The following is a 25,949-nucleotide window of genomic DNA, read 5'->3' on the forward strand; positions in this document are numbered from 1 at the left end:
GTGATGACGTAGTTTGTTTGAGCATGCGCAGAGTCCTATGGGAGCACTCGGTTACTGTTTGGTATCGCCTATATCATTCTCCTACAACGCTTCCAGTGTCCTCTCAGTCGGTAACCCCGCCCAGTCGTTGTAACCCGTACAGATATCGAACATCTACCAGGTGGCCATAACATACAGTCTCGTGGTGATGACGAAATAGATGTCAAACGCGTTTTCCCCGATGGCTTTTGCCCAGGCTGACACGCTTCTGTGAAGACTTTTTGAAGTAAGTGTGTGTTCTGGTGCACTTTACAGTTGAGGCTTTTATTTTGCTGGGTTGTTGTTGAAATTAAGGGTAGCACTGTGCTGAACACAGTTCAGTTTGGTTCAATTTGCCCCCCTGTAAGAATGGAGAGAAATCTTACTGACCTTCTCAACCCCTCAGCTATAGAGTCGTACAGTTAGTTAACCTAAATGTGCATGGGCTTGTATGATAGCTCCCAACTGCTGTGAAATTTGCACCGAATCATTCTGGTGCTGTATGCAGGACCGAGTCCACAGTAATATAAAAACACATGAATTTTTAGCGTCATGTTAAGTTGCGCATGTGATGTGCCCCATAGATGGCTGGGGCGCACGTTTCTTATTGATTTGTGTGTTTGATTTGATTGATTGTGAAGTTACTGTTGATGTCAGTAAAACTAGGTGATGCTGTGTCATATTGCTCTAGTTTGTCCTCTTATAGTCGGAAAAACTACAAAATTATCACTTTCATACCCAGCTAGGTAACAGGAAGTCTGTGAAAAGGTCCATTAAAACATGTACACAAGCAATAGTTCCTGTTTTTACATATTTACACTCACTGGATATTAGGTTCATCTTGCCTGTATTGGATTGGGGGCCATTTGAGTCCAGTAAACCCATTGTCATTTTCAAGAAACCAGTGCTTTTTGGTGTTATTTGAGCTATTTGAAACTGCGCCATGTGTTGCATCATCATTGCTGATTTGAGGCAGGATGGATGCATGCTGCAGCAGAAATCAAGACTCATCAGACCAGGACACATCTTCCAGTCTTCTGTTGTCTAATTTTGGAGAGATATTATAGCCTCACTCTCCTGTTCTTAGCAGACAGGAATGGCACCCAGTGTGGTCTTCTGCTCCTGTATCCCACAGTGTTCGGCGTGTTGTGCACTCAGTGATGCTGTTCTCTATACCTTGGTCGTAACTAGTAGCTATTAGAGTTATTATTATCTTCCTGTCACCTTGAAGCAGTCTGACCATTTTTCTCTGGCCTCCAATGAGACAATTTCAACCAGAGAACTGCTGCTGACTGGATATTTTCTCTTTTTCTCTGTAGACAGAGTGTGTGGGGGAAGCAGGGATGAGACACGTGCCTTTGTCTAATTTTAAAGCCATGTCATTTAAATATGATGTGTGACAAAGCTGAATTATGAATTGTTACTGTATAAATTGTGTTCATTATCACAGATATAACATTCTTCGTGACTTTTTTTTAATTCAATATTTGTGACTTTTTTCAAAATTAAATTCACAACATGAGACAGTGTGGCAAGATATCAAACCTTCTTTTAATCGCACACAGAGTGTGAAGACAAGAAGGTTTAGTCACGCATTCAATCACCCAAAATAAACAGCTGTGTGCCACTCCTGTTTTTGTACTATGATGGTTAAAAAAAACCAAGAAAAAAACCACTTTGGCAATAGTGGCACTTTTGCTTCGTTGAGTAAAGCTCTGCCAGAGAACCTTTTCTCTACTCCAGCTGCACCTTTCAACACTGGGTACTAAGATTTGGTCACAGGCCAGAGGACGAAGGAAGGAAGAGATCTGGGGGAACAAATCAGAGAAATGAGTCTCCATTTCATCATTTCTACATTATGCTGTGCTAAAAACATATTCATCAACACATTATGCTGACTGATTGTTATATCAGTCGAACTGCAGTGTTACTATGTGATGAAATGATTAGTTTGAATTGATCGCATCCTCAAACCCGTAACAATGTGAAGTATTGTCTGGTGGCTGCTTCTAAAATATGGGGATCTTTTGCAGTTTTGGTATTAGACAAAAAAGAACATTTGAGGAAATTTTAGGAATTCATTACACACTAAACCAGGTGTGCTCAATGGTTTTTTAATGAGAAGAAAATGATTTGTTTTGCTCCCAGCATGAACATCTTGTTTGAGGAGGCAGAGCCATGCAGAACATCATCAGATACTCTGCTGTGTTGTTCGCTGCTCAGGCTGCAGAGCGAAAGGAGAGAGAGCATGCGGGTTCACCAGCTGGTTTCTGCTGCTGGAAGAAGCAGGGTGTGTCTGCAGCTGCTGCCGTGTGTGTGAAATCTACAGAACGTGAGGCTACAGTATCCCACTGAACACCTGTGCCTCACTCTTTCTGCTCGGCTGGCTTCTTAAAGAGATCTGTCACCGTCCCGCATCTCGGCCTATCGTCTCTGCCACATTGTGGCGTGTCGCATCATACTTGCTCGGAAACCTGCCAGGCGTGGATACCTGTTTTGGGCTTGTACTGGAGGTGGTGGTGTACTGTGTAGCCTAAATATTGCCGCAGGAATGAGTTTGGATGTTGGTTAATATCTGGAGTGAGCGTTGGATTGACTCCGGGGATTAGTGGTAGCTGGAGGTATAATGGCGAACAGTGAGGTCAGTGTCATGTCTGGTTGGAGACAAACCACACCCAGTGGCTTGTTTAAAGCTCACTGTGACACAGCCTTTGACTTAAAATGTTAAATTTGGCTATTCAGACTGTTCAGACGGTGTGTTTCCCCTCACAGGTCGCAGTTATAAATACACGAGGCACAATAGAAGATGTCAGGCGGGCAGCAGTGCACCACACGCTGTTCACAACCACTGACTGTGAAAGACGGGCTTTAGAGTCTTGTTTGTGTCTGGGGGGCTTAAATATCTCCGTGCTTTTCTACACTTGTGTGTGCACACTGAGGGTCAGTGACACAGTTCACAGTCAAGAGCCTATTTGTGAGGTGGGGTGTGATTCATCCATAGAAAGGCAGGGGCTGCTGTCATATTGTTGGTTTTTTTTGAATGAGAGGTTCCCCCCTCAGGAATGCCCAGACGAGTGCGCGTGGGCTGAGATAATGGTTAGCTTTATCCCACAGATTTATGAGAAATGGCATGTTTTTAAGTGTATGAGTGTAACTGAATGTAATGTAGGTGGTAGAGCTGACTGTTGAAAGCTTCACAAAAACAGTGATGTGTGGATGGATTTATAAGAACCAACCCTCTCTGTTCTACTTCGAGAGAAACTCTGGTCAAATGCATGGGCTGTAATTCAGGTGGAAATGATTCATTTTTTTTGGAATACCAGAAAAATAATAAACTGTTATTTAGATCAGTTGATGAGTAATTTTTGAGCTGCTCTCAAGAATTTCTTATTCATAGGCTTTTATCTCTGTTTCACAACCCAAACACGCACATGATTATTCATGAAAAGAGTTCATTTCTTTTTTTTATTATGTTTTAAGGGGATTGTGCACATTAACATGCACACCGAGACTCATGTAAATGTGCTTTAGTTACACTGGCTGATTTTCATCTGCAGTCCCTGGCAGGTTTACAACGTTTGCACAGAGTGGGGGAAAAGAAAGACTTAGATACACTATAAGGATAAAAGTAGTTGGCCACCTACACAAACCCATTCTATGACACTTTAAGCACACAGTTTTTGTGCTGATGTTAATACCAGAGGAGGTATGAACAGTTATCGAGACCATTCACCTTCGCACCTACGACCAGTTTAGAATCACCTAGTAACCTAACCCCATGCGCATCTTTGGACTGTGTGCAGACACAGGAACAACATGCAAGAAAGGCCCCAGCTGGATTCAAACCTGGGATCTTCTTGCTGTGAGGTGACAGTGCTAACCACCGTGCTTCCTTGGCTGTGTTGCTGTGGTATTTAAAAGCTTCTATTTTGCAATAATATCACTCCACTCAGGGCTGATTGTGGAATATCTACAAGGGAAGAACTTTCACAAAGTGACTTTTTGAAACAGCGGCATCCTGTTACAGCACCACGCTCGAGCTCTTTAGAGTGAACATTTGTAAAGACAATCTGCACGGCTAGGTACTTGAATTTACACAACCGTGGCAAAGGGACTGGAAAAACCTCTACCGGATAGTGTAACATAACAGCATGTTCGCAGTCAGAAACATAGAGTAAAAGATCACTTATAAACCTCACAGAAAAAAAAAATAGTTACAGAAAACACTCCTTTTTATTTGGAAAAAATTTGATCAGATCAGCTGTTTATCAAGCAAACATTAGTTTATGATGTCATTATGTGCACACCGTTATGTGCTCTCACTTAATAACAGGTTTCATTTACTTACAAAAGAGCAAATATTGATCATTCATCTGCAAGTCAATCCCTTTTATTTGATTTGAATGCTTTAATAATTTATGGAGACCGTAACAGAAATGCTACAAAGCAAATGTAGCAGATGACAGATTAGTAGGTTGCATTCATTTTGATTTAGTTGCACTTCTGTCAGAAATTATCATGCATTTACTGAGGTGCACACAGACTATGGTACTGTACTGTTAGAAGAAGATGAAGGCCTACCTCCTGCTGGCTGATATGAGCTATTACCTCATTTTGATTAATATTACCAGCTGTGCTTTCAACTGCTTTTCTGATTGAATTGTAGCTCTGTCGAATGTAATCACATGTTGCCCTTCCAAACTCAGCTGTATAGCATTTATCTACTTTAAAATTTTTTGTTAATTTAAACTCTTTTTTTCCCCCCTTTTCTGTGTCGACAGTTATGGCTTTGAATCATCTGAGCTTGCTGCGGCCTCTCCTGTGTCAGCCCCTGCTGCGACATGTCAGGTCTCCGCTCACATCCAGAGTCAGCCTTAGGCCTCTTCTGGCTCCTGACGCCTTCCACCACCCTGCTCCTGCTGTATGCATCAGGCTCTACGCCACCAAAAAGGCCAAAGGTCAGTGAGGAGATTGCTGAAGTTAACTTGTACAACTTCCATGACTCTGCTGGCACAAATGTGGTGTTATTTATCTAGATGAGTCTCCACTCTTCCCTCTGTTTTTTCCTTCTTTCTCTCATTTAATCTTCAAAGCCAAGGCAAAGGGCCAGTCAGGGAAGGTGAACATTAATTCATCTCTGGTGGAAGACATCATCAGTCTGGATGAAGTGAAGGAGGACATGACCACTGTTCTCGATTCGCTCAAAGATGACTTCACACGAAACCTCAGCATCCGAACCTCGCCAGGTAGTGAGCTTATCGTACTTTTCTTTCTTTCTTTTTTTTGGACTGTGCCTTTCATTCCTCGTTGTTTCAGTACAAAGTTCAAAGCAGAGAACAAAGGGTTACCAACAAGGCAGATGAAGCATGAAAGCATTACCTCTAAAGTTAAAAGAAACGTTCAGACATCACTTCATGTACGTACAGTCCAGACTGAAAACATTAAGACAGTTAAACACGTGGCAGCTAAACTTTACCTGTGTGCTCTTCCAGCTTTTGTTCATGCACAGAAAAGCTCACTAGTGCCTCACATAACAAGGATATCACAAAAAGGAATATTCCACAAAGGCATGTGAATTCTGTGTGAAATGTGAATGGAAACAAAATGCAGAAACAACATTTTAAAATAGAACATAGATAATATCAACTATTTCAACTGAGGAAATCTAACATTTTAAGAAAATTATTGTCTTATTTTGAATTTGAGATCTGGTTGCAGCAACAAGTCTCAAAAAAGCTTTAAACTGCATTGCATCCTCTCTACTTTTAACAACAGTCTGTAAACATCTGGGGACTGAGGAGTCCAGCTGCTGGACTTTTGGGAGAGGAATGTTGTCCCATTTGTGTCTGCTATGAGTTTCTAGCTAAGCAGTCCCAGGTCTTTTTTGTCATATTTTTCATTTTCAGCTGGTCAAAGGTCTGAAATGCCAGCAGCTTTTGAACTGAGTACTTATAATAAGCTGGACGGTCCCTCTCCTGTGTAGTCCAGTGTCCATGTTTTCCAAATAGAATTTCACATTTTTATTCATCTGACAACAGAACAGTTTTCCACTTTGCCGAGCTTTGGCACAGAGAAGATGGCAGCATTCCTGAATCGCGTTCACGTGTGGCTTCTTCTGACAGAGCTTTAACCTGTATTTGTGGACATCACGGTGAACTGTGTTCACAGACGGTGGTTTCTGAAATGTTCCTGAGCCCATGCAGTGATTTCAAAGACAGAATCATATCAGTCTTTAATCCACACTGCCTGAGAGCTCGGAGATCACAGGCGGTCAATATTAATTTTTGATGATGTCACCATACAGAGAGTCTTTTGATGATATTATGTACTGCAGATGATGACAAGTTGGAGAAACCTCTGCTCATCTTTACCACCACCAGGGAGGTTATGTTTTTGACATTCTGTCTGTAAACCCGATAGTTTGAAAGGTCTTCAATGAATTCTGATCAAACTTTGTAGGTTTTGAGTCGAGTGGGGTCATGTTAACGATCCATTAAAATTGAACGAGAGCAAGAGAGAAAGAGAGAGAATCTAAAAGACGATGACGATAAACAGTTAAAGCCTTGGAGAAGTCGATAAACATCATGCTGGTAATGGTGTAAATGATTCTTCCAAAAGCATTTATTATTATTGTTTTCCTTCACGGGCATCTTTCCATTTACTTTTGTGCTCCTAAGCTGTTAAAAGAATTACGTCTCCCACTTAGTTCTTTTCAGATTTCTGCAAACCTGCTCGAATTACAGCTGAAACCTTAGTGTTTAGGTGAGCTGCAGGCATGTTTTTGAGAGGGGGGTTGGGGCTAATTTTCATCCTAAAATGTGAGAAGTTGCTCTTGTTCACATCTTTAAAGGAAAATATGCATTTATGATGAAGACAGATGAGTTTTTAGGGGTTACATTAATGCCAGAGGAAGACATTTTATTTCGTTTCAGAATTAACATACTGGAGGGAAAAAATGAGTAACTGTCCAAATATAGTGTGCGCAGTGTGCACTGTAGTTAACAGGGGGGCTTTTTCTTAACTTTTTTAAAACTTTTGGAATCAAAGTCTTTCTCGGACACGGTGCCAAAAGGCTTAGCTTAAAGAGATCCCTATTTGATGTTACCTTGACCCCGCCTTGGCCCCTGTTTCCCCAAGTACATCCAGGTCACAGCCTTTTTTTTTTTTCTCTCTGCATTTTAATAAATGGGGGCGCGCTCGGGGAGTCAGAGGTGGGGTGTGTAATGGAAGCTCCCGGGGGACGAGGCAGCTGCCTGAATCGGACTTCAAACTGAAATTACTTTGAATTTGTTCCACTTTTTTTCCGCACACGTATCTGATTTGCTTTTAGTGTAGTATTCCTTTTTTTTCTTTTTTTACACAGAATGAAGACACATACATTATCATTAACCCTTCAGTGTCGAGCTTTGCTTTTCAGATTCCCAACTTTTCTTTTTTCTAATCCGGTTATCACTCAACTGATTTTTGCTCTGAGTCATTTTCTGTGTGGAACCCTCCCTCTATTACTTTTGTCTTATAATTTTCCAGTGCTTCTCAGCTTCATACTTTGTCTTTTGACTAGATAAGACCACATAAGAAATTTTTAAACCACCTTTTTACAATTTTATAACGCGTTTCAGTTAAAAGTTCCCTTCATCGCTTCCTCTTTTTCCAGTCCTTTCTACCGTTTTTTGCATCAATCCCTCTGTTCTGTCATCCTTCCTGTGTCCCCTCCCCCTAATCTATATATCCCTCGCTCCTTTCCTCTGGTCCATTCATCCCCCTCTCCTCTGTCCAGCTGGACAGTAATCCAGGGAGGCAGCAGGACTTAGAGTTGACAGCAGAGATGAGATGGTGGAATGGGATGACGTCAGCTGTCCGAGCGTATGTGTGTGTGTTGTTCATGAACCTCTCATCTGGCTCTCATTAAACTTATGAGAGTGAGTGTATGACTGTATGTACTGCTGTTTGTTGCCATGAGTCTGTACTTATGTGTGCAGCAAACACGTAGCAGAAAGTCAGACAGATAAATGCAGAGAGAGGGAGATCAGTGCTACGCCCACCATCTCATGGTCATCGCAGATGGGTAATGTGACTTGGAAACTAGCGCTGTGTCCAAGAAAACATTGTTTAAAGTAGACTTCACATTCTTGTTTCTCGCAGACGGGTAAAAACAACTAGCTGAAACGTGGATATCGCCATTTCTTAAGCTTTTAATCAGCATATACTCTCATTGCGGTAAATGTAATCCGCCCAAGCTGCGATGTATGTGGACACCCGCTGCTCACATCACATGTAGGAAATCATTAAATTACCGTTTTGGAAAGAGCACGGCTATGAGGATGCACTCATTGGATGCATGTGTGTGTGATTGAGCTGGTTCGGAGCGTGGATCTGCAGAAATTAAACTGAATAAAAACATGTCCAGCTGTCTTTGTGAGAACTGGTTTTGGACGTCAGATTTATGAAATTTTTACAGGTTTTTGTAAAAGAGTGTTTTGGCCTGCCTCCTTTTTTTCACACTCCTTCAAAAGCCTGTTTGAGGGTGAAGACTTGGTTTTAGGGAAACTTTAGAATTAGGTTTACCGAGTTTTTCCTGGCTGAAAACGTGGCTCTGTGCTGAAACTACACACATAAGCACATCAGTCCACATACGGTAATGAGTCTTACTTAACAGAGCTATATACATTTTCCTTTTACCTCTGTCCATTTGATAAAGAAAAGCATATTTATCCTGGAGTAAATAAAATAAAACCACTTTAAAAAGAAACGTCTGAAGTATTAATTTATCACAGCCCTGGTGATTTTCTTTTGGAAGAAGGCCAATAGAACAGAATTTTATATGCAGGAAAACCCCAGAGTTTAGTTTAGTTTCGAGTTGGACTGGAGGTCTCAAAGTTTTCATGACTAAGAAGCCGATGTATGATTTAGGACAGCACAAAAAATGCACTAATCCAACATATTTAGTGTTTGTAGCGCGTCAGAAAATGGTGGCTTATGTTGATAATCGCCCTTTTTGTGCTGTTGGCATTTCTCGACAGCACCTATATTTGTAAATTTCTTCTAACAAGGACACTTATAATCAGACACAACCGGGCACAGGTCAGAGCACTTACACAAAATCATAGTGCTGCCTTTCATTGTATTCAAATCAGTGCAACATTTTGTCCTCAACAATCTGAGCAGAAGTAAAGCTTTTCACGTGTAAATGAGAACACCGGTCAGCACACACAAATGAAGTATTATTACTCCACAGCTTTGCTGTTATGTGAAACAAAAACCATTTACGCTATTGTTCAGAAGTTTTAAGCCACCCCTCGTTTTGTTATTTTGCTAGGAAAACTGGAGACTTGCAAATCCAAAGTCAGTTTGTACAAGTTTGAAAGTCAGTATTTGATGCAATCATCTTTATTCTTCAACACAGCCTGAACTCTCTTAGTCACACTTTCTAAGAATTTCTATATGTAGTCCTCAGGAATAGTTCTCCAGGCTGCTTGAAGGACATTCAGAGCTCTTCTTTGGTTGTTGGCTGCCTTTTATTCTGTTCTCTTTCAATGTGATCCCAAGCTGCTTCAGTAATATTGAGGTCTGAGCTCTGCAGAGGCAATCCATGACTGACAGTGTTCCAGTGTGTTTTCTGTGCAGATGTGCTTTTACTGCAGTGAAAGTATGCTTGGAATCATCGTTATGGTGAAAAATGAACCACTGTCAATCAGAAGATGACAGAGACTCAACTGTATTTTATAGATGCCTGTACCCACTCACTGTTGTAGCCTAGTCTTGACCTCCTTCATACATACCGATGATAATTTGAACCAAAAATTTCCACTTGGATTTGCATCCCATTAAAAACTGTTGCTAAGAATTGATTCAGTCCTGTTCTACTGTAATTTGGCATACACAGCACAGCGCTCCATGCCAATATATGACAGGTTTTCAGTTAGTAACTCTTTGGTAATCGCCTCGTTGGTGCAAAAATATAAATTGGTGCAAATGTCATTGATTCAGCTTAAGTAATAGGAAAAAATTATGACACGGTGCTAGCAATAAAGTGTATTTAAAATTGGTGTTTTGTTAGGTTGGGCATTTATCCTTGAATGATTCTTAGGACAGTGTTAAGTGACTTAAATAAGTACAAAAAATGGAACTGGACTGAAAATGAGTCATTGTTCAAAGAAAATGAGAACTATTGGTCAAGATCATTTTTATAAGAATTACAATAAAGTCTGGCTTCTTGAAAGCAAAATATAAAACCATGAGAGGTGGCTCAAGACTTTTGCACAGTACCCCTTTCCTCAAAAAACTGACTGGAGCAGGCAGCAATCACTCCAGGAAAGGGAGAACTACCAAAAGGCGAGAACCGCTCATCCAAACAACCTCAAACTGAGCACTGGGCTTACTCGGGTGAACGACATTACAGCCAGCAAGTTTGCAACGGTTCAGACAAACACTCGCTGAGATAGGCGAAGGAGATGGGAGCTGATATAAATTTTTACAGCACCTTTTTAAAGGGAGAATTTGGCCTGACAAGACACAAAGGAGGGAAAAAGTGCAATGTAATGTGGTACGTATCCTGATTACACCAACACCCAGACGCAGCATACAGCTTAAAATCTGTTTTTGGTATCGTTAAAAACGCAACGTGTTTAAAACATAATGAGCATTTTAGCCAAATTTCATCCGATATCTCAACCAGCTGCCACCCCCTCTCACCATCCATCTTTGTAGCAATGACCGACTGTCTGCCGGCCTGCCTGCTTAAAGTACTTGCAGATGTGCTGGTGCTCGTTGTGAAGGCGCAGGTAACAAAGTCAGACAGGCAGAGATATGGGCATGAGCTGTCTGCATGTACACAGAGGGACAAAGTAAAAAGGGAGACAGTATAATTGGCAGCAAAGTAGGCAGCGTGTCAGCTGATATCCATGTTATCACATCATACCAACCTTTTATTTTTAATTCATTGCAGCTGTATCTTATTTTTTGATTGGATACGTCTCTCTCTTTTAACCCTTGAAATCATATGATAAATTGATCTTTTAGAGAAAACTACACCACTGGCTCACCTTCGGTTCACCTCACATTTCCACAATCACACACCACCAGCGCAGCCCCCCACCGGGTGAGCCGGGAGGGAGTGATGTAAGGCAGAGGTGGAGAAGAAGGAAACAAGCGCGTCTGAGGTTAGCCAGATGGAGGATGGAGAGGAGTGGGTGGATGCAGAGAGGGAGGGACAGAAGTCAGCTTGTGTTGGCAAACATGCATTAGTTTCGTTCAGTGTTGACAAAGAGGGGAGACAATAGATCATGGAAACTTTTAAGAGTCTGACAGTGGTCTCAAAATTAATATTTTTTTACTGTGCTATTGCACGTTCCTCTGTCTATTTGTTAATCTGTCCAAAGGACTAAATGATTTATTTCCCCTCATCTATTCCATTACACCATAGCAACATCTTATTAACTATGTGCCAGTGCTGGTGTTAACACACAGGGTGAAACTCTATAGTCAGACCATTTTTATTTTTCAATTTGAGCTATTTTGCTTCCATAACTTAAGCTCCAAAATACACATTTGGGACCAAAACTGGTCTGTTGGTCGTTCTTCCAAAGTAGTTAATATCTAATGATAAAATACTCAATTTGTATTATCATACATATATTTTCAGAAAGGTTGTAATGAAAAAAAGCCTCTGATTGATTTTTTTAAAGTGATATAAAGCTACTTGCAGCTGCTTTGTTACTCGTAAATAGTCGCCATAGCATCGCTCCACATGTTTGATTTGGTAGATTTTCTTTTATTTCCTGAGACAAGCCCAAAGGCGTTGTTTGCCTCCTCCATGGATCAGACTAGGAATCATTCAATTGTTAAGCAAATGTGCAAATCACTGCAATACAAATGTTGGTTTAAAATTGATAAATTGAATGTTACAGTCCAGGATTTTAGAAGACACGATCAAAAAGAGATCTTTTCATACTCTGAGCTCGAAATCTTCCAATTTAGGAGCACTTACAAACTCTTATTTTCCTCTCTGTTTATATTTTGAAGGTTTTTACAGAAACCATAATAATAATAAGATAATATATCTTTAAGAGACAAATTTTACTTTGTTTGTAAAAGACTTGATTTTTTTTTATGGCTCTTGAAAGTATTTTCTGATTTATGGAGTGATTAAAAATAGATTTCCCTCCATCTGTGAAGTAAGAATGAATGATTAACCTGGCTTTAACCAGAAATACAGTTACTGTTCTGTTAGTAATCAACTGGGCTGTTTCGTGGTGGTAACTGCTGGCTGGGTTTTTTGGGTTTTTTTTTTTTTATTCATTTTCACCTGATTTTAAAGCCACAATTTACAGGTTTCCTCTAAATGCGTCACAGAGAGGCGATAATGAGGTTACTGTTTTGAAAAGAGGACAGCCATAAGGATGCATGTGAATATGAATGCATGTGTGCGCAGAAATGAGTTATTAAAACATGTCCGGCTACTGTGCTGTGCAAAAGTCTTGAGCCAGCCTCCGTTTCTTTATATTTTACTATAAAAATGGGGAAACAGGTGCAGTTATTCTCTCAAACATGTTGAAATATACATGGAAATACAGAATTTAAGGCATTTCATTTGAGTTTAATTCAAAGCTCATCTTTGAATGTTGGCTGCCTTTTGTTCTGTATCAAAATGATCCCACACTGTTGAGGTCCAGGTATTGGGGAGGCCAGTCCACGACCAATATTCAATTGTATATTTTTCTATCCAGGTATGCTTTTACTGCATTAACAGTGTGTTTGGGATCATTGCCATTGCTGAAAAATGAACCACTGGCAATCGGATGGTTTCCAGGTGCTGCTGGAGCGATTTTGAGACGATTCTGCCAACACAACTCACTTAAACGCGTCCCCACACTGTGACGGAGCCTCCACTGTGTTTTAAAGATGGCTGTGGATGCTGACTGTTGTACCTCTCTCCTAACCATGATTTGCCAAGTTTTCCGCAAAGAGCTCTTTGGGAATTACCTTGTTGGTGCTAAAATATAATTTAATTCCCATCAAACTGTGTTAAATTTAGCATTTTTTTTTTCAACTATACAAATGATGTGTTTCTGCTAGTAACAAAATGCCTTAAAATACATTTTAAAATTGATTCTATGGTCTTCAAAAATTTAAAAACCAGCCAATGTCCAAAGAGACACTCTGAAAGACCTTCAGAGTGCCTGGAGAACTACTACTTAATACTACTTTAAAAAAATTGCAATAAAGTTTGGCTCCTTCAAAGAAAAATATAAAAAAAATGATAATGAATCTAGAATTATAATTCTGGAGTCAATGCATGTCTGAATAAGGCATTTTATTGCTGAAAGATGGATTTCATAATTAAAAACAACAGTAAGACAAAAAAAGAATTTAAGTACATTAAATGTATAAGTTAAATCTGCCTTTCAGTAGAACAGTTAATCCTGCAGTACTAATACAAAGGACAAATCGGGATGCTGCAGTGCACACAGTGAGAACACAATGATGCCTAAACTGTTCATGTAGGTAAATAAATGAAGAAAGTAAATGGCCTGTAAGAAAGTAAACACTTGCATTGACCTGTATTTGTTTAGGAGCTCTGGATCACATTGTGGTGACGACTCAAGATGGGAAGTTCCCTCTCAAGCAGCTGGGCCAGATCTCCATGAAGTCACCTCAGCTCATTATGGTCAACATGAGCAGCTTCCCTGAAGTAAGACGATCTCTTTCTCTCTCTCACACACACACACACACGCACACACGCACACACACACACACGCACACACGCACACACACAGAGTCAAACAGAGCACACACAGCTATGATTTCTTCCTACCGGTATCAGTTTGTCTCAAATGGACAAGCGCGCAGTAACTAAGCTTTGTAAAAATAATCACAAGCACAGACAGATAGATGGTCCTCCTCACAGAAGGAAAAGTAAGCCAGACCAGAACTCGAATCTCACATCACTCTGTAAATGAAACCTGACCTACCTCTCTCTCTCTCTGTGCTGTGTCTCAGATGCTAATTGATTGATCACTCAGGGAGCCCTTTGTTCTGGGGTGAAAGATAGCAACAAAAGTCTGTATGTGTGTACTGCAGCGCGGATATGTCTTAGTGTGAGTTGTCACAGAATAGGAAATGACCTCATTTTACCCCCAGGTTAGGAAGGAATGGATTATTTTTCTTTTTTTGCTTCTTTTCGCTGCCTCCTTTGCTTTGTAGATTTTCACGTTTTTTGGTGGCCAGACTTTCTGGTGGTCTGGAAAAGCTGAATGTGCTTGCATTTGTCACTATACAGTCATATATCCAGAGACGCTAATGACCGATATGCTCAACTTTCTTTGCTGTCTGCTGCATTTTCTTTGATCTCATTAAATATTGAACGGAAATATGTGCACAGTCCTTTATTCTTGCAAATGACAAACAAGAAAAAATGATCTGAAAATGTTGCAAATGAAAATATCTCCACATATGCATGAATGAGGAAAAGCACAGCAGACAGGATACAATACGGAAATATGCATAACCAGGGTTTTCCTGGTTCGTAATGGGCCTTTGGGGGATTGGCTGTGCACAGCAATAAAGCACGGTCACCGTATTCACTACAGAGACACAGAAATGTGTGTAATTTCTTACTGTTTAGGACTATTTTATTAATAAAATTGACTATTTTGCCTGTGTAAATAAACCCCAATTAACATGTATTTGTACATGTACATTGTAACATGTATTTTGTATTTGGCTCCCATTTAAACGCCTTTGGATGGATTGCAAAATGTCATTTATGTGGAGGAAAAACTAAAAAACCAAACCCAGCGGTGTTGGTATAATCTGGAAGCACACAACAGGAAATAGTCAAATTTAGACCTGATTTCACTTCTTTAAACAGTTTGCTTTAGTTGAGGGTGATTCTTAAACTAAATAACCAGCTCTTAGTCTGAGTTTAAGCCCTTATACCAGGTCTGAACTCTCAAACAGACCTGAGAGAGATGGAGTGAAAAGTGAGGATGGGCCGATTCTGGTAATAGTTTGTTCTAAAGGCCCATTTCAGTCACTCTGAATGCCTATGAGGTGTTTAGAGAAACTCTGCCCACGCCACCCACAACCACCACCATATTATCAACCTGCGGAAAACACCGCTCTGAAATTCAGGCACCGTCTTATGAAAAAAGAATGACTCAATTCTCAGGAGTTATGTCTAAGATTGTAAAACTAAACTTCCCGACAGTCTCTTTTTTTTCAGTTATGTCATCACAGTGACATCATCAGATGATGTCATAAGTTGGTCTTTTTCATAGTGGAAGGTTGGGAACAACAGAAACTCGTACAAACAATCCACTTTAGTCCCTTTGAATCATAACCACCAGCAACCAGCAGCTATGCTGAGGTCTAATTACTGTATTCTGTTTTATTAAGAGACACCGACACACGCATAAACTTTCAATGATTTTTAATAAAGATTTATTTATTTTCTTTTGATTATTTTTTATTATTATTATTTATACTGGTTTATAATTCTACTGTTTTCTACTGGGATGGAGTTTACCTGGAAAATTACATGTAACACAATATTAGTCACTGAACCGCTGTGCATACCTGAGAGGAAGTGGCAGTAAAGTAGAAGGCTGATGGAGGGAGAAGATGAGGATGAAGGAGACGGAGGGAGCTTGGAGGCAATGAGGAGAAAGTGGCAAGGAAGAGGACTCTACTCCACCATCCTATCCCCATTTTTTGTGTTTCAGCTGCTTCCTCTCATCCTTTTCTGTCTTTCCTCACATCTGGTCCAATCTTCAGTCTCCGTATTGGTCTCCAGCAGGTTCTTCCTCACCTCCTCCGCCTTCTTTCCATCACTGCCTATCCTTTTTTTCTTGTATCTTCCATTTCTTGTTTGACTGTATCCAGTTCACTTTTTTGCCCTCGGTTTCCTTCTGCACTTCCTTTTAATACTTGTTTTTTGTCCTCCACCACTTGTTTTACCTCACCGAGTTTCTTTTTCTTTTTCTGCTTCTCTCCACCACTCTTGCGCTGCCTTTTGCACTTCCTCCAATTCTTTCTTGTCTCCCACGGTTCCCTGTGCTTTTCCTTTAAGTCTTTTCTTGGCCCCTTTCAGCTTCGGTCTTGTCATCTTTCTTTCTCTCTTGTCATATTTCCTATTTGCTTCTGTCACGTCTTTCTTTACCTTCTTCAGTTGCTTTTTTTCCTCCTCTTTCAGTTTTTTGATTGCCACCTTAACTTTTTCCTTTACCTCATCCAGCACTTTCTTTCTTCTTACAGTTTATTTTGTTCCTCCACAGCCTTCATCTCCTTCTCCGGTTTTTCTCTCTCTCTCTGCCATCTCCTTTGTCAGACTCTCCAGAGCGCTACAGTTTGGCATCCAGGCCTCCTTTTTTTCCTTTTTTTTCTTCTTTTTTTTGGGTTTACATTGAGCCTCCCAGAGAGACTCCTTCTACTCATTGAGCTCCAGTATTCCTGAGCTGCTCCCTCAAGCATTTCCCTTCCACCGTGTCTCTAAACAAGACCCCTCTAAACAATCTTCATCTTTCAGGTGGTTGTTTAAGTTGTTTTTTTTTGTGGTTGTTTTTTTTTCTCCCTCCAAAAGTGTTAACAGCCTGTCACAGTGCTGCTAGTTTTCTAGTTTTACAGTTATCTGTAATAGATTGTATTTTTTTTGTTGTTAGGAATTTTCCTTGACTGTGTTTGTGTGACGGACATAAGTATTGGTGTTAAGACTCGCAGGTCTAGTGCTCATCGCTAATGTCAATCAGAGGTTAGTAAATGAGTGTATCCTGGGTAATCCTCTTTTCTGACACTTAGAATGACTAAAATATCACCTGAAATGGGTGTTTGAGTGAATAATCTCAGCGGGAAAGTGTTTATAGAGGTCAGGGTTAAAGGTCATTTTCCCACAGACTTCTTTAGGACCAGGTGTCTGTCTGTGACCACAAGCATCACAGCTACATACTTCTTTGGTTTTAAAATAAAGGCTTTAAAAGCATGCAGGACCTGAGCTGCATGTCACGTAAGTTGGCTGAAATGTTGTCAGAATTGAACTTTTTAACATTCTTTGTTATTTTAACGTTTTGAACTGTTGGATGTTTGACTGAGATCAAACCCAGCACTTACTTTTAAAACTGTATTCCTGTACTGTTCACTTGTGCCGTCATTTTTTTTTCTCCAAAAATACTCTACATTAACCAATGTGCAGTGAATCTGGGTGGACTGCGAAGGATCCACCTGACGCATTCTTCCAATTGCATATTTGGACTGCCTTCGTTGCGCCGCTGTGACATAACTGGCCTCTAATGTGGCCCCTGAGTTTGTACGCAGCCTACCTCCATCTTTTGTACTTTTTGTGGTCGAGGGCAGTTGAGACAGAACTAATGGATGCTGCTTATAATAGAAAGTGTACTTTAAGCTGAGAAATGACCATGGAGGGTAAGTTAAGAATGGTTAAACTTTTATACTTTTAGCCAAAATTAATGCAAAAAATGTGCCAACAACACAGTTATGCAACTATATTGGCAAAAAGTAGTTAAATGACATTATGAATGAAATGTAAAAGCACTTATAATGCCGTAAAACGGTCCTTGTCAGTGTTTCACAGAAGCCGTGTTGACACAGATTAGTAGCAGTAAACACAGGTGTGTGTAATCCCAAGATTCTCAGACTGTGAGTGCTCAGCTAAACAGGGCTGAATGATGACGAGTAGAGTGTGAGTCACTGAACTTTACACAGCTTTTTCATGCTACAGTCACGCGAAGGGGGAAGCCGTAGTACGCTGTCACAGCAATGAACTCACAGTCATGTTTCCTGTGAAGACGGGGACCAGGCCTACGACGACTCGCAGTAAGTTGTTGTCTTCAAAGCGGAGGACAGTCAAGTGATGGAGTCAGTCTGCTGTCAGTCTCCGATTGAACAGGGCCAGTCGACAATCCTGTGTAATCTGTGTTTGATAACACAGGGATTGTGATAAATCAGTGAGGACTGTGTACAGTACAGTACTGTGATCAATCAGTGAAAATCACAAATATGTTGCTGTTTGTAGAAAATTTTGTTGCTGTCTGTATACATAGAAATTCACATTAGCATTTGATTCAACCTCATCAGCATAATACTCATTCAGATCGTGCCACATTTGCTTCAGAACAGCAATTTAACTGCAACAAGACACTCAGCAACCTTGCTTCTATGTAAGAATATAACCAGAATATATTGAGTCGAGTTTCCTGTTGCAGACAAGTTGCACTCACCGGTGCAGACTGACTCAGATCAGTCCGTAGTTATTTGCAAACCTTAATAAATCCCTCAGTCCTTGCTCAGGTGGATGAGCAACACCCTCAAAACATGGGCAACCAGTTGGTCACCCCAACTACTAGGAGTCAGTCTCCAGCAGCAAAAACCTCATTGCAATCACCGGGCAACCATTCATTGTTTTCCTAGGAGGTTTAGAAGAGGCCTGCCATAATATTTTTACTCTGTAAATAAGTGTGATTGAACCACAATGGGTAATAATCAGGCTTGCTAGCGTTAGCTTATAAATTAGCACTCTAACTTTTCAAATACGGTCACTTGCGGCTCCAAAAACACCAAAAATATTTTATATGCAGTCTGTGGTTAAAAGTGTCTGCTTATGTAGTGTGTGGACAAACTGCACAGCTTGCTGTTGTGCTATGTTGGCTACAGAAATGTTCCTGAACATTAATGTGACTGTGGCAGAATAATTCATTGCTCTCATCTCTATAAACAGAGATTCCTTAATTGGGGGCATTAGCAGGTCCTAAGTAAAGTGACTGTACACTGGCTGTGATGACAGCAGATACAGCATGCATCTTTTCTTCTATATATAAAATAGGTAGAAGAGGCAGTGAAGGCAAACGATAAAAATCTGCCTCAGTAAAAAAAGTTAAAAGAAGCTTCTTTGCACACGACATCCAAGAGCTTTTCTTTTCTTTTCTTTTCCTTTTCTTTTTTTCCAGTACAGCTTGCCAAACAAAAACCTGTTTTTAAATATCTTCCTGCACCTTCTATTTCCACAGCCAGTCACCTGAGGGCTGTGGTTTCCCTCATTTGTTCTCCAGGTGAAACCACAGCATACAAACAACATGCAAATCCAAGTATTTATCAACACCTCAAATCTGTGAAGTCAGTTTTCCACCTGAATCCGGAGTCTTTTTTTTCCTTCCCAGAAACTCTAGAAACCACAGACCACACACACACTGACGGACACACTCATCCACATGCACGCTACCCTGTCATGTCCCGTGTTACCCATGTACCACACAGAGGTGAGTCGTCAGTACTCAGAGCTAACAGGCTTATAATGATGCCTATCCATTACCAGGAACTACAGAGGCCCTGCCATTGTTTTCCATTCATTCATTAAGAGCAGGCTGGGACGATACAGAGAACAACATCTAACCGCTACGCTCGGATCCGGAGGCAATTTGGTGTGTGTGTGTGTGTGTGTGTGTGTGTGTGTGTGTGTGTGTGTGTGTCCATGTTTAAGCATTAAATGTTTTTTTAAACACACACAAACACACACAGACCGTCACACACATTCCTCTCCCCTCGCCTATTTGCTTTGAACCAAGTCGTGAGCGTTTGATGTGAAACTTCAGTGTAATTTCTCTTCCTTTCCAACATATTAACCAGAACCTGCCCAGCCTTCACAGAGAAATTCCACTCGGGTTTTAGTAACCACCGGAGTGGTCGTCAGAGAGGGGAAATGGTGATGAATTTGATGCTGAGAACAATCAAACATAGGTATGGGATGAATCTATCACCCCTCGCTCAAAGAGTGCAACTGGAGGCCTGTTTCCCGGATGACTTTAACAAAAGAAAAGAAACCCCTTGAATTAATTTAATGCACACAAATAAATTCCTTTAATGTTGCTGCCATTTCTTTCCCCCAGTGGATGAGGCCAGAAGGAGCTGTTGAGAAAGCAGGATGGGTTAGTGACGGCTGAAGTAAGAGGAGGAAATCTTTTTTTTTTCTTTTATTTTCTCCCCATGCATTGCACATTTGCTCGCTTTGCAAACTGAGTTATGAGGCTGTTGCACTAGCTTGAGGAGTGTGGCTTTGTTCCTCTCCATTGTGTCTATGCATTCTTTTAACTGTAGTTTTATGGTCCTATGCAGTCATTGCTTAACTTAAGCTTCACTTGGTAGATAATGTCTCAGTTTTACACATGTAAACATGTCTTAATATGTCATTTTGAGTTTTAAGTGTATTTCTTAGTTCTGGGAAAAAGACCAAAATCCAGCTTAGCACGTAACTGTTGTTGTTGTGCGTTGTGTGTTTGTGGTCCAGTAGTTTTTTCTGATCCTGTGTTGTTCTATCTCTATGCAGCACTGCTGCCTCTTCAACCAGTGCCCACACAGCGCTCTCCTTTTAATCTCCCCCAATCTTAATTCATTATAATGATGACAGCTCCAGTCTGGGGGGAAATTAATAAATCTTGATAAATTCAAGACAGATCCCAAGCTGTTGTTTAAGGATTCAGCGGTTACCATAGAGAGATGCAGCTAACAGTAGTTGGATGTTGTATTATTATAAAAAAGTGATCCATTGGTGGGGTCTTACTTCTAGACTGTGACTGATATAGCTCCAGGCTGATATCAGTATCTGCATTCATAAAAGTAAAAATTCAAATTTAAAACTAAAATGTAAAAAAGCAGAGATGAGAGAAACACCCTTCAACCATGCTGTGAGTGTTCATGTTGCATAGTTTGTCCACCAGAGGGCACCCTGCAACAAACAGCATCCTGCTGATCTGAGCAGAGTTGAGCACTTCCTATTTTCTTGGTAAGGACTCGTAAAGGGCAACACATAACAAGTGTTAAGGGAGGAGTGTTTGTTTTGTGTATCCGAAGAGGGGGGAAAAAATTATACACAGTAATCATTCTACATATACTTCAATATAACTTGTGTAGTTCATGCTTCATGAGTTTTTCACATCTGTAACTCATAATCTTATAGCTCCTGTCTGTGTCATGTACATATGTAAAACACGTTTGCATTTACTGTTTGTTAAGGTGAATAAATATATACATGTGTGTCATTGTAATAAAACAACAATGCATAAATACACCCCCCATATTCACAGCCGAACAAAGTATAAATAACTTTTGTTAATAATAATAATAACAATAATAATAATAATAATAACAATAATGTGGTAATGATTCTGCCAGAAAACCTTCAAGTACAACTGAACACAAACTCAAAGTTTGTGTGTGTGTTGATGTATCATCCACAAGCAGACTCTCCTGTGGGGTCACCAGGGGTCACCACCCTGCCCTGCAACCTCTCAGTCCTGTCCCACGGGGCCGAGTGTTGACAGTGGCCCGAGGCAATTCCACACTACATGGGATTTCCCTGACACACAGACCATATACACACCACACACAACACCTTAATGATTGCCAGCTGGAGCTAAGCCACTACCTGCACTTGTAGATTTGCTTTTTATTCACTCCAGTGTGTGTGTGTGTCTGTGTGCATGTGCCCCCAGGCTACAGCAGCGGCCACCCGTGCCCTCAGAGAGAGCAGCATGAACTTAAACCCAGAGGTGGACGGGACGATCATCAAGGTGCCCGTTCCCAAGTGAGTCTCTCTTTGACGCACTTGCAGACAAACACGCCGGAGGCCAGAAAACATTTTTGCTCCCTTTAGCACTTTCTGTCTTTCACTTCTTTTTTTCTCTTTCACCTTTATTTTTCTTCTGGTATTCCTCTATTTTCCTCCTCCACTCGTCTCCGTGCTCTAAACTGACAGGTTTATTGACTTTTGCCTGTAGATGTATAGAGACCCCCGGTGTGACGACGTGAGGGTTGGGTCAGTCTCTTTCTCTTTCCCCCGGCCAAATCAAACAATCCGACACAAAACCATCAGTCACTCACTCACTAAACCGCTCTGCCTGTGTATATAAAGTATGTTTTTTTACATATACACACGTGCATGTGCGTCTCGGTGCATGAATGCTGTCTTGTGGTTATGTGCATGCATTATCATGAGTGTGTGTGTGCGCATGGAGCAGCAGGTGTTATTCTGGCAGAGGAGGGACACAAGAGTCAGACTGCTTTTCCCCCTGCAATCAGTCTCGGCACGCTCCAAGCCTACATTTGCATTTCCAAAGAGAAGGCGCTTCTTGATTGGCCCTGGAATCGGTAATTAGGCCGTATTGTTTGCAGTAAATAGACGGCGCACTTGGATTGTTTGCAAATAGTCCCTGAGGCAAAAAACAAGGGGAAAAAAGCCAATTAAGGACAAAGAGGGAGAGTGAAATGGGAAGTAGGACTTTCTAAGTGATTAACAAATGCATAGTGAATGCAAAGTTGTTAGGATGACGGATGTTTCGGCTCTGCTCTAAGGTCTGAGGAAGATTGTTTGGTGGTTGCTGCAAGTCAGAGCTAAGAGGATCAGATGTCATGCTTATAAGCACTTAGCGTCCCCATCTGCACAAGTGAGGACCTTAGTTTTCATTATTTTGTTTTTCAGAGTTTATTTGCTTGTGCCACACAAAGTTGTGACTGCTTGTTAGAATAGAAGAATAGAGAATAGAATAATCCTTTAATTGTCCCACAAGGGGAAATTTGGTTGTATCAGCAGCAAAAACACACATATACAAACAGAACAGGACACAGAACAGAAGCACAATTTTTACATATTTACATCATGGACAATAGCTACCAGAGCAGAGTGTTAGTGTCTCTTACTGAAATGTTGTTGTTTCCAGGATATTTTTAATAAAACCGTCTTACCGTACGCTACAAAACACAGTAATTACTTCCTAGCTCATGCTTAAATGCGGTCAAACTGAGCTGGTATTAGACTTCATCTCGTCTTAAATAAACATGGTAAATACAGATGCATAACAGGCGGTTTGTGCTTGCAGATGGCAGCATATGCCAAAAGTGATGTCAAAGCTGCTGGCATGCAGCAAAAAGTCTCATTTCAGTATTTAGACCATCTCCCTTTTTTTTCCCTGTAACTTTGAATTATAGATTTTTTTGCACTCTCGTTTTTTTGTTTTGCATCTCATTTCTGACATTTTTCCCGTTTCTCTGCAGAGTGACTCGGGAGCACAGAGAGAACCTGGCTAAGGTAGCCAAACAGCTCAGCAACAAGGCTAAAGACTCACTGAGGAGAGTGCGCTCTAATGCTGTCACACAGGTCAAAAAAGCAAAGGAAGGACACTCAGAGGACACAATACGACTTGTAGAAAAACAGGTAGGAGACGAGGGATTCCCTGAGATTTTTTAAAAAAAATAGTATAGCTTGAGGTGAGGAAAAAATCAAATAGTTTTTCCTCTGTCACATATGTTTCCCTGAATGCAGCATGACCAGAAGTCACTTTCGTTGTGCTGCACAAAACTCTAAGAAAATATATTTGAAAAACTCATCAGAAATGTGTTGCTCCGAGGTTTTCCCTCCAAAACCCCCCCACCAAACTGAAGTGCCTAGTTAGAGTTTACCAGCTGTTGCAATCAAAACATGAACACTGTGCAAGGATACAGCTGATGACAAATGATAACTTTATCATCGCAAAGTTACAAAAAGTTTTATTTTATACGGGGACATGGTGAAGCCTCTCAGTTCATCTTCTATCCAATTCAAGCAGTTTTAGCTCCTCCCACTTTAAGAAATATTTGCCTGATTGGCTGCCCCTTGCAAACAGAAGGTTTGACCAGCAGGAGCTGATGAGACGACCATAGAAGGATGTCAGCTCTCTTTGAGCTTGATCAGCATGCACTGTTATAAGAGCACATATTACAGAAAATAAGGAAAAGTGTAGTGAGTCCACTTCACTGATAAGTTAACTATTGATCGTAATTTCTTTATTTGAAAACTACATTCAAAATGAGAAACTAGCCTCCACCCAAATGGAGCTCACCTCCGCTCACCCTCATCCTTTTCTGTAGCTGTTTCACGCCACCTCTTATTAGACCTCTGCTCTCTGAAGCGTTAACTTTCATTACTTTTGTTTTTTCCTCCCCTCTCTCTGCCTACACAGATTCAGCAGATGGCAGACAACATTGCAGCAGACATCGACAAGCAGCTTGCAGCCAAGACCAAGGAGCTGTTAGGCTGACTGTGGAACTTGTTATTTGTGTCACTGTGAAACAGAGGACACTCTGAAAAGCAGCAACATATCCTTCTGTTTTTTTCATCTTGTTAATAGATAGTGACTGGATCATGTTGGGGAGGTAGTTTTTGTTCGAGCCACATCTTGGGCTCTTGTTCCTGCCCACATCACTGGGTAAGACCACCTTCTTCTTTTTCTTTTTTTTTTTGCTGCGTCGTGATATCTGCGTTTAGCCGCCTAAGTGCATAAACAAAAACTGGTACAAAAACGACAACAGACTACCCGTCACCTCCCTCCTCCCTTGTTACTCTTCCTGTCTTCAAACAAACAGCGAGAAAGCAACGAATGAACTTTTAATGGGATTTGTGGGCCTCCTCCTAATCAAACCCTTTGCCACAGGGCCTGTCTGTTTATATAAAAGCAAGCGCACCCGTCTCAATGTAAACTGGCTGCGGGTTTGTCTTGGTGGCAAGAGCGAGAGCGAGTTTGTTCCAGAGACGTAGGAGTCGACCGAACAGATACCATTAAGATGCTGCCAAACATTTGTTTCACATTGATTCCAAGTCTGTTAAAAATGCACTTGAGGGGGGAAAAAGGGGCCTTTAATTTCTGTCCATGTTGAGGATTGATAATATGGCTACTCTCTTTTTTAACACAATAAAGTTGGGAACGTAACATTATTGATGGAGTCCATTAAAGAAACGCTGCTTTGTACCATGTGCGTCATCTTGTTCTCTCTTGTTTTCTTTTCATTTTCTCCACTTTATGTTTGAAGTCGCTCCCTCCTCCATTAGTTGGAGTGATAATGGACTTTTCCTGTGCACAGACCCCTAGGCCCTGGCACCACAATTGTCCATTAGGAGAAGGCTTTTAATGTTGTGCACTTGGCCTTTGCCTTGAAATAGCTGCACTCAGGAACTGTAGCGCAATAGCTGTTGAAACCAACATATGTTTGAATGAGAAACCCAGCGACACTCACTCACACACACAAACCCTGCTTTCATGTATGTGCTGTTTACACCAGCTACAGGCTTTCCGTGCCATTATGTGGTCGGTGTCATCGTCTTTATCACGATTTGTTTTGCTTCTTCCGCTACTGGTCACAGGCGGCCCACAAGTCAGACAGGTTTTATTTTAAGTTTGCCCACACACTTGGTCCTACAGCTACACAGTTGATTGGAGACCACAGAGCTCCAATTTTGCATCAGCTAGTTACATTTTAATCAGAGTGCCTTCAGACTTATTAAAAATGAATTGAGAAACAGTAACAAACCATATTTCTCTTTGGTATTTGGTAGCCACACTGTGTTTCTGGTTAGAGGTTGTGACTTTTTTATGTTATTATATTTGCTCTGTCTCCTTCGATGGCTTTTCTTTAATGGCCTAAACAGTCCAGAGTCACTGGATAAACAAGAGTTTAGCAGAGGAGTGGCTGGGTTGGGACAGAGGAGGGGTGGGGTGGAAATGGCAGGTTTTTGTGGTGATTCTAGGTCCATATGTCAGCAATTTGAGGGCATTGTGTACCTTGGCCTAAAACAGAGGCTTCATGATCGATGGAGGGGTGAAAATCTCCCAAGTCCCTGGCGCAGAACACAGGCAAGCACAAGGAAATTGCTTTCAGCTGATAGCTTCATTTTGGTTGACATTTATCAAGTGAATTACCCCTGTTCCTTTCAAATGTTTACTACTACTACTAGCACCGCCTTTTGACATGCGTGCATGTGCTTGAGACTGCGCTCGTGTGCGAGCGAGAGCGGCGGAGGTTTGTCTTTGTGTCTTTGGTGTGTCCTTTGGCGATTCCTCACAAAAATATACAAGTCTAAATTAGTTCAGTAAACGTTTGATTTGATAGCCGAGGCTTTT

The 25,949-nt window shown here is 40.9% G+C and overlaps 1 protein-coding gene across 1 annotated transcript; it reads left to right on the plus strand.

Moving 5' to 3' along the window:
- The first annotated feature begins 152 nt into the window (after nt 1–152).
- Nucleotides 153–24,800, plus strand: mrrf (mitochondrial ribosome recycling factor). The gene is made up of 7 exons (XM_063480697.1): nt 153–265; nt 4,800–4,976; nt 5,112–5,264; nt 13,590–13,708; nt 21,513–21,604; nt 23,071–23,230; nt 24,015–24,800. Exons 2-7 carry the CDS (start codon nt 4,802–4,804, stop codon nt 24,090–24,092), a joined length of 777 nt encoding a protein of 258 aa, XP_063336767.1. The 5' UTR covers nt 153–265; nt 4,800–4,801; the 3' UTR covers nt 24,093–24,800.
- The last annotated feature ends 1,149 nt before the right edge of the window (nt 24,801–25,949 follow it).

Source organism: Pelmatolapia mariae, linkage group LG7 (assembly GCF_036321145.2).
Source record: "Pelmatolapia mariae isolate MD_Pm_ZW linkage group LG7, Pm_UMD_F_2, whole genome shotgun sequence".
Taxonomy (NCBI): Eukaryota; Metazoa; Chordata; class Actinopteri; order Cichliformes; family Cichlidae; genus Pelmatolapia; species Pelmatolapia mariae.

Coding starts and splice junctions, on each gene's coding strand:
- mrrf (XM_063480697.1), top strand. CDS start 4,802: ATGGCTTTGAATCATCTGAGCTTGCTGCGGCCTCTCCTGTGTCAGCCC. Junction 13,709..21,512: donor ACATGAGCAGCTTCCCTGAA/GTAAGACGATCT, acceptor ATGTGCCCCCAG/GCTACAGCAGCGGCCACCCG. Junction 23,231..24,014: donor TACGACTTGTAGAAAAACAG/GTAGGAGACGAG, acceptor CTGCCTACACAG/ATTCAGCAGATGGCAGACAA.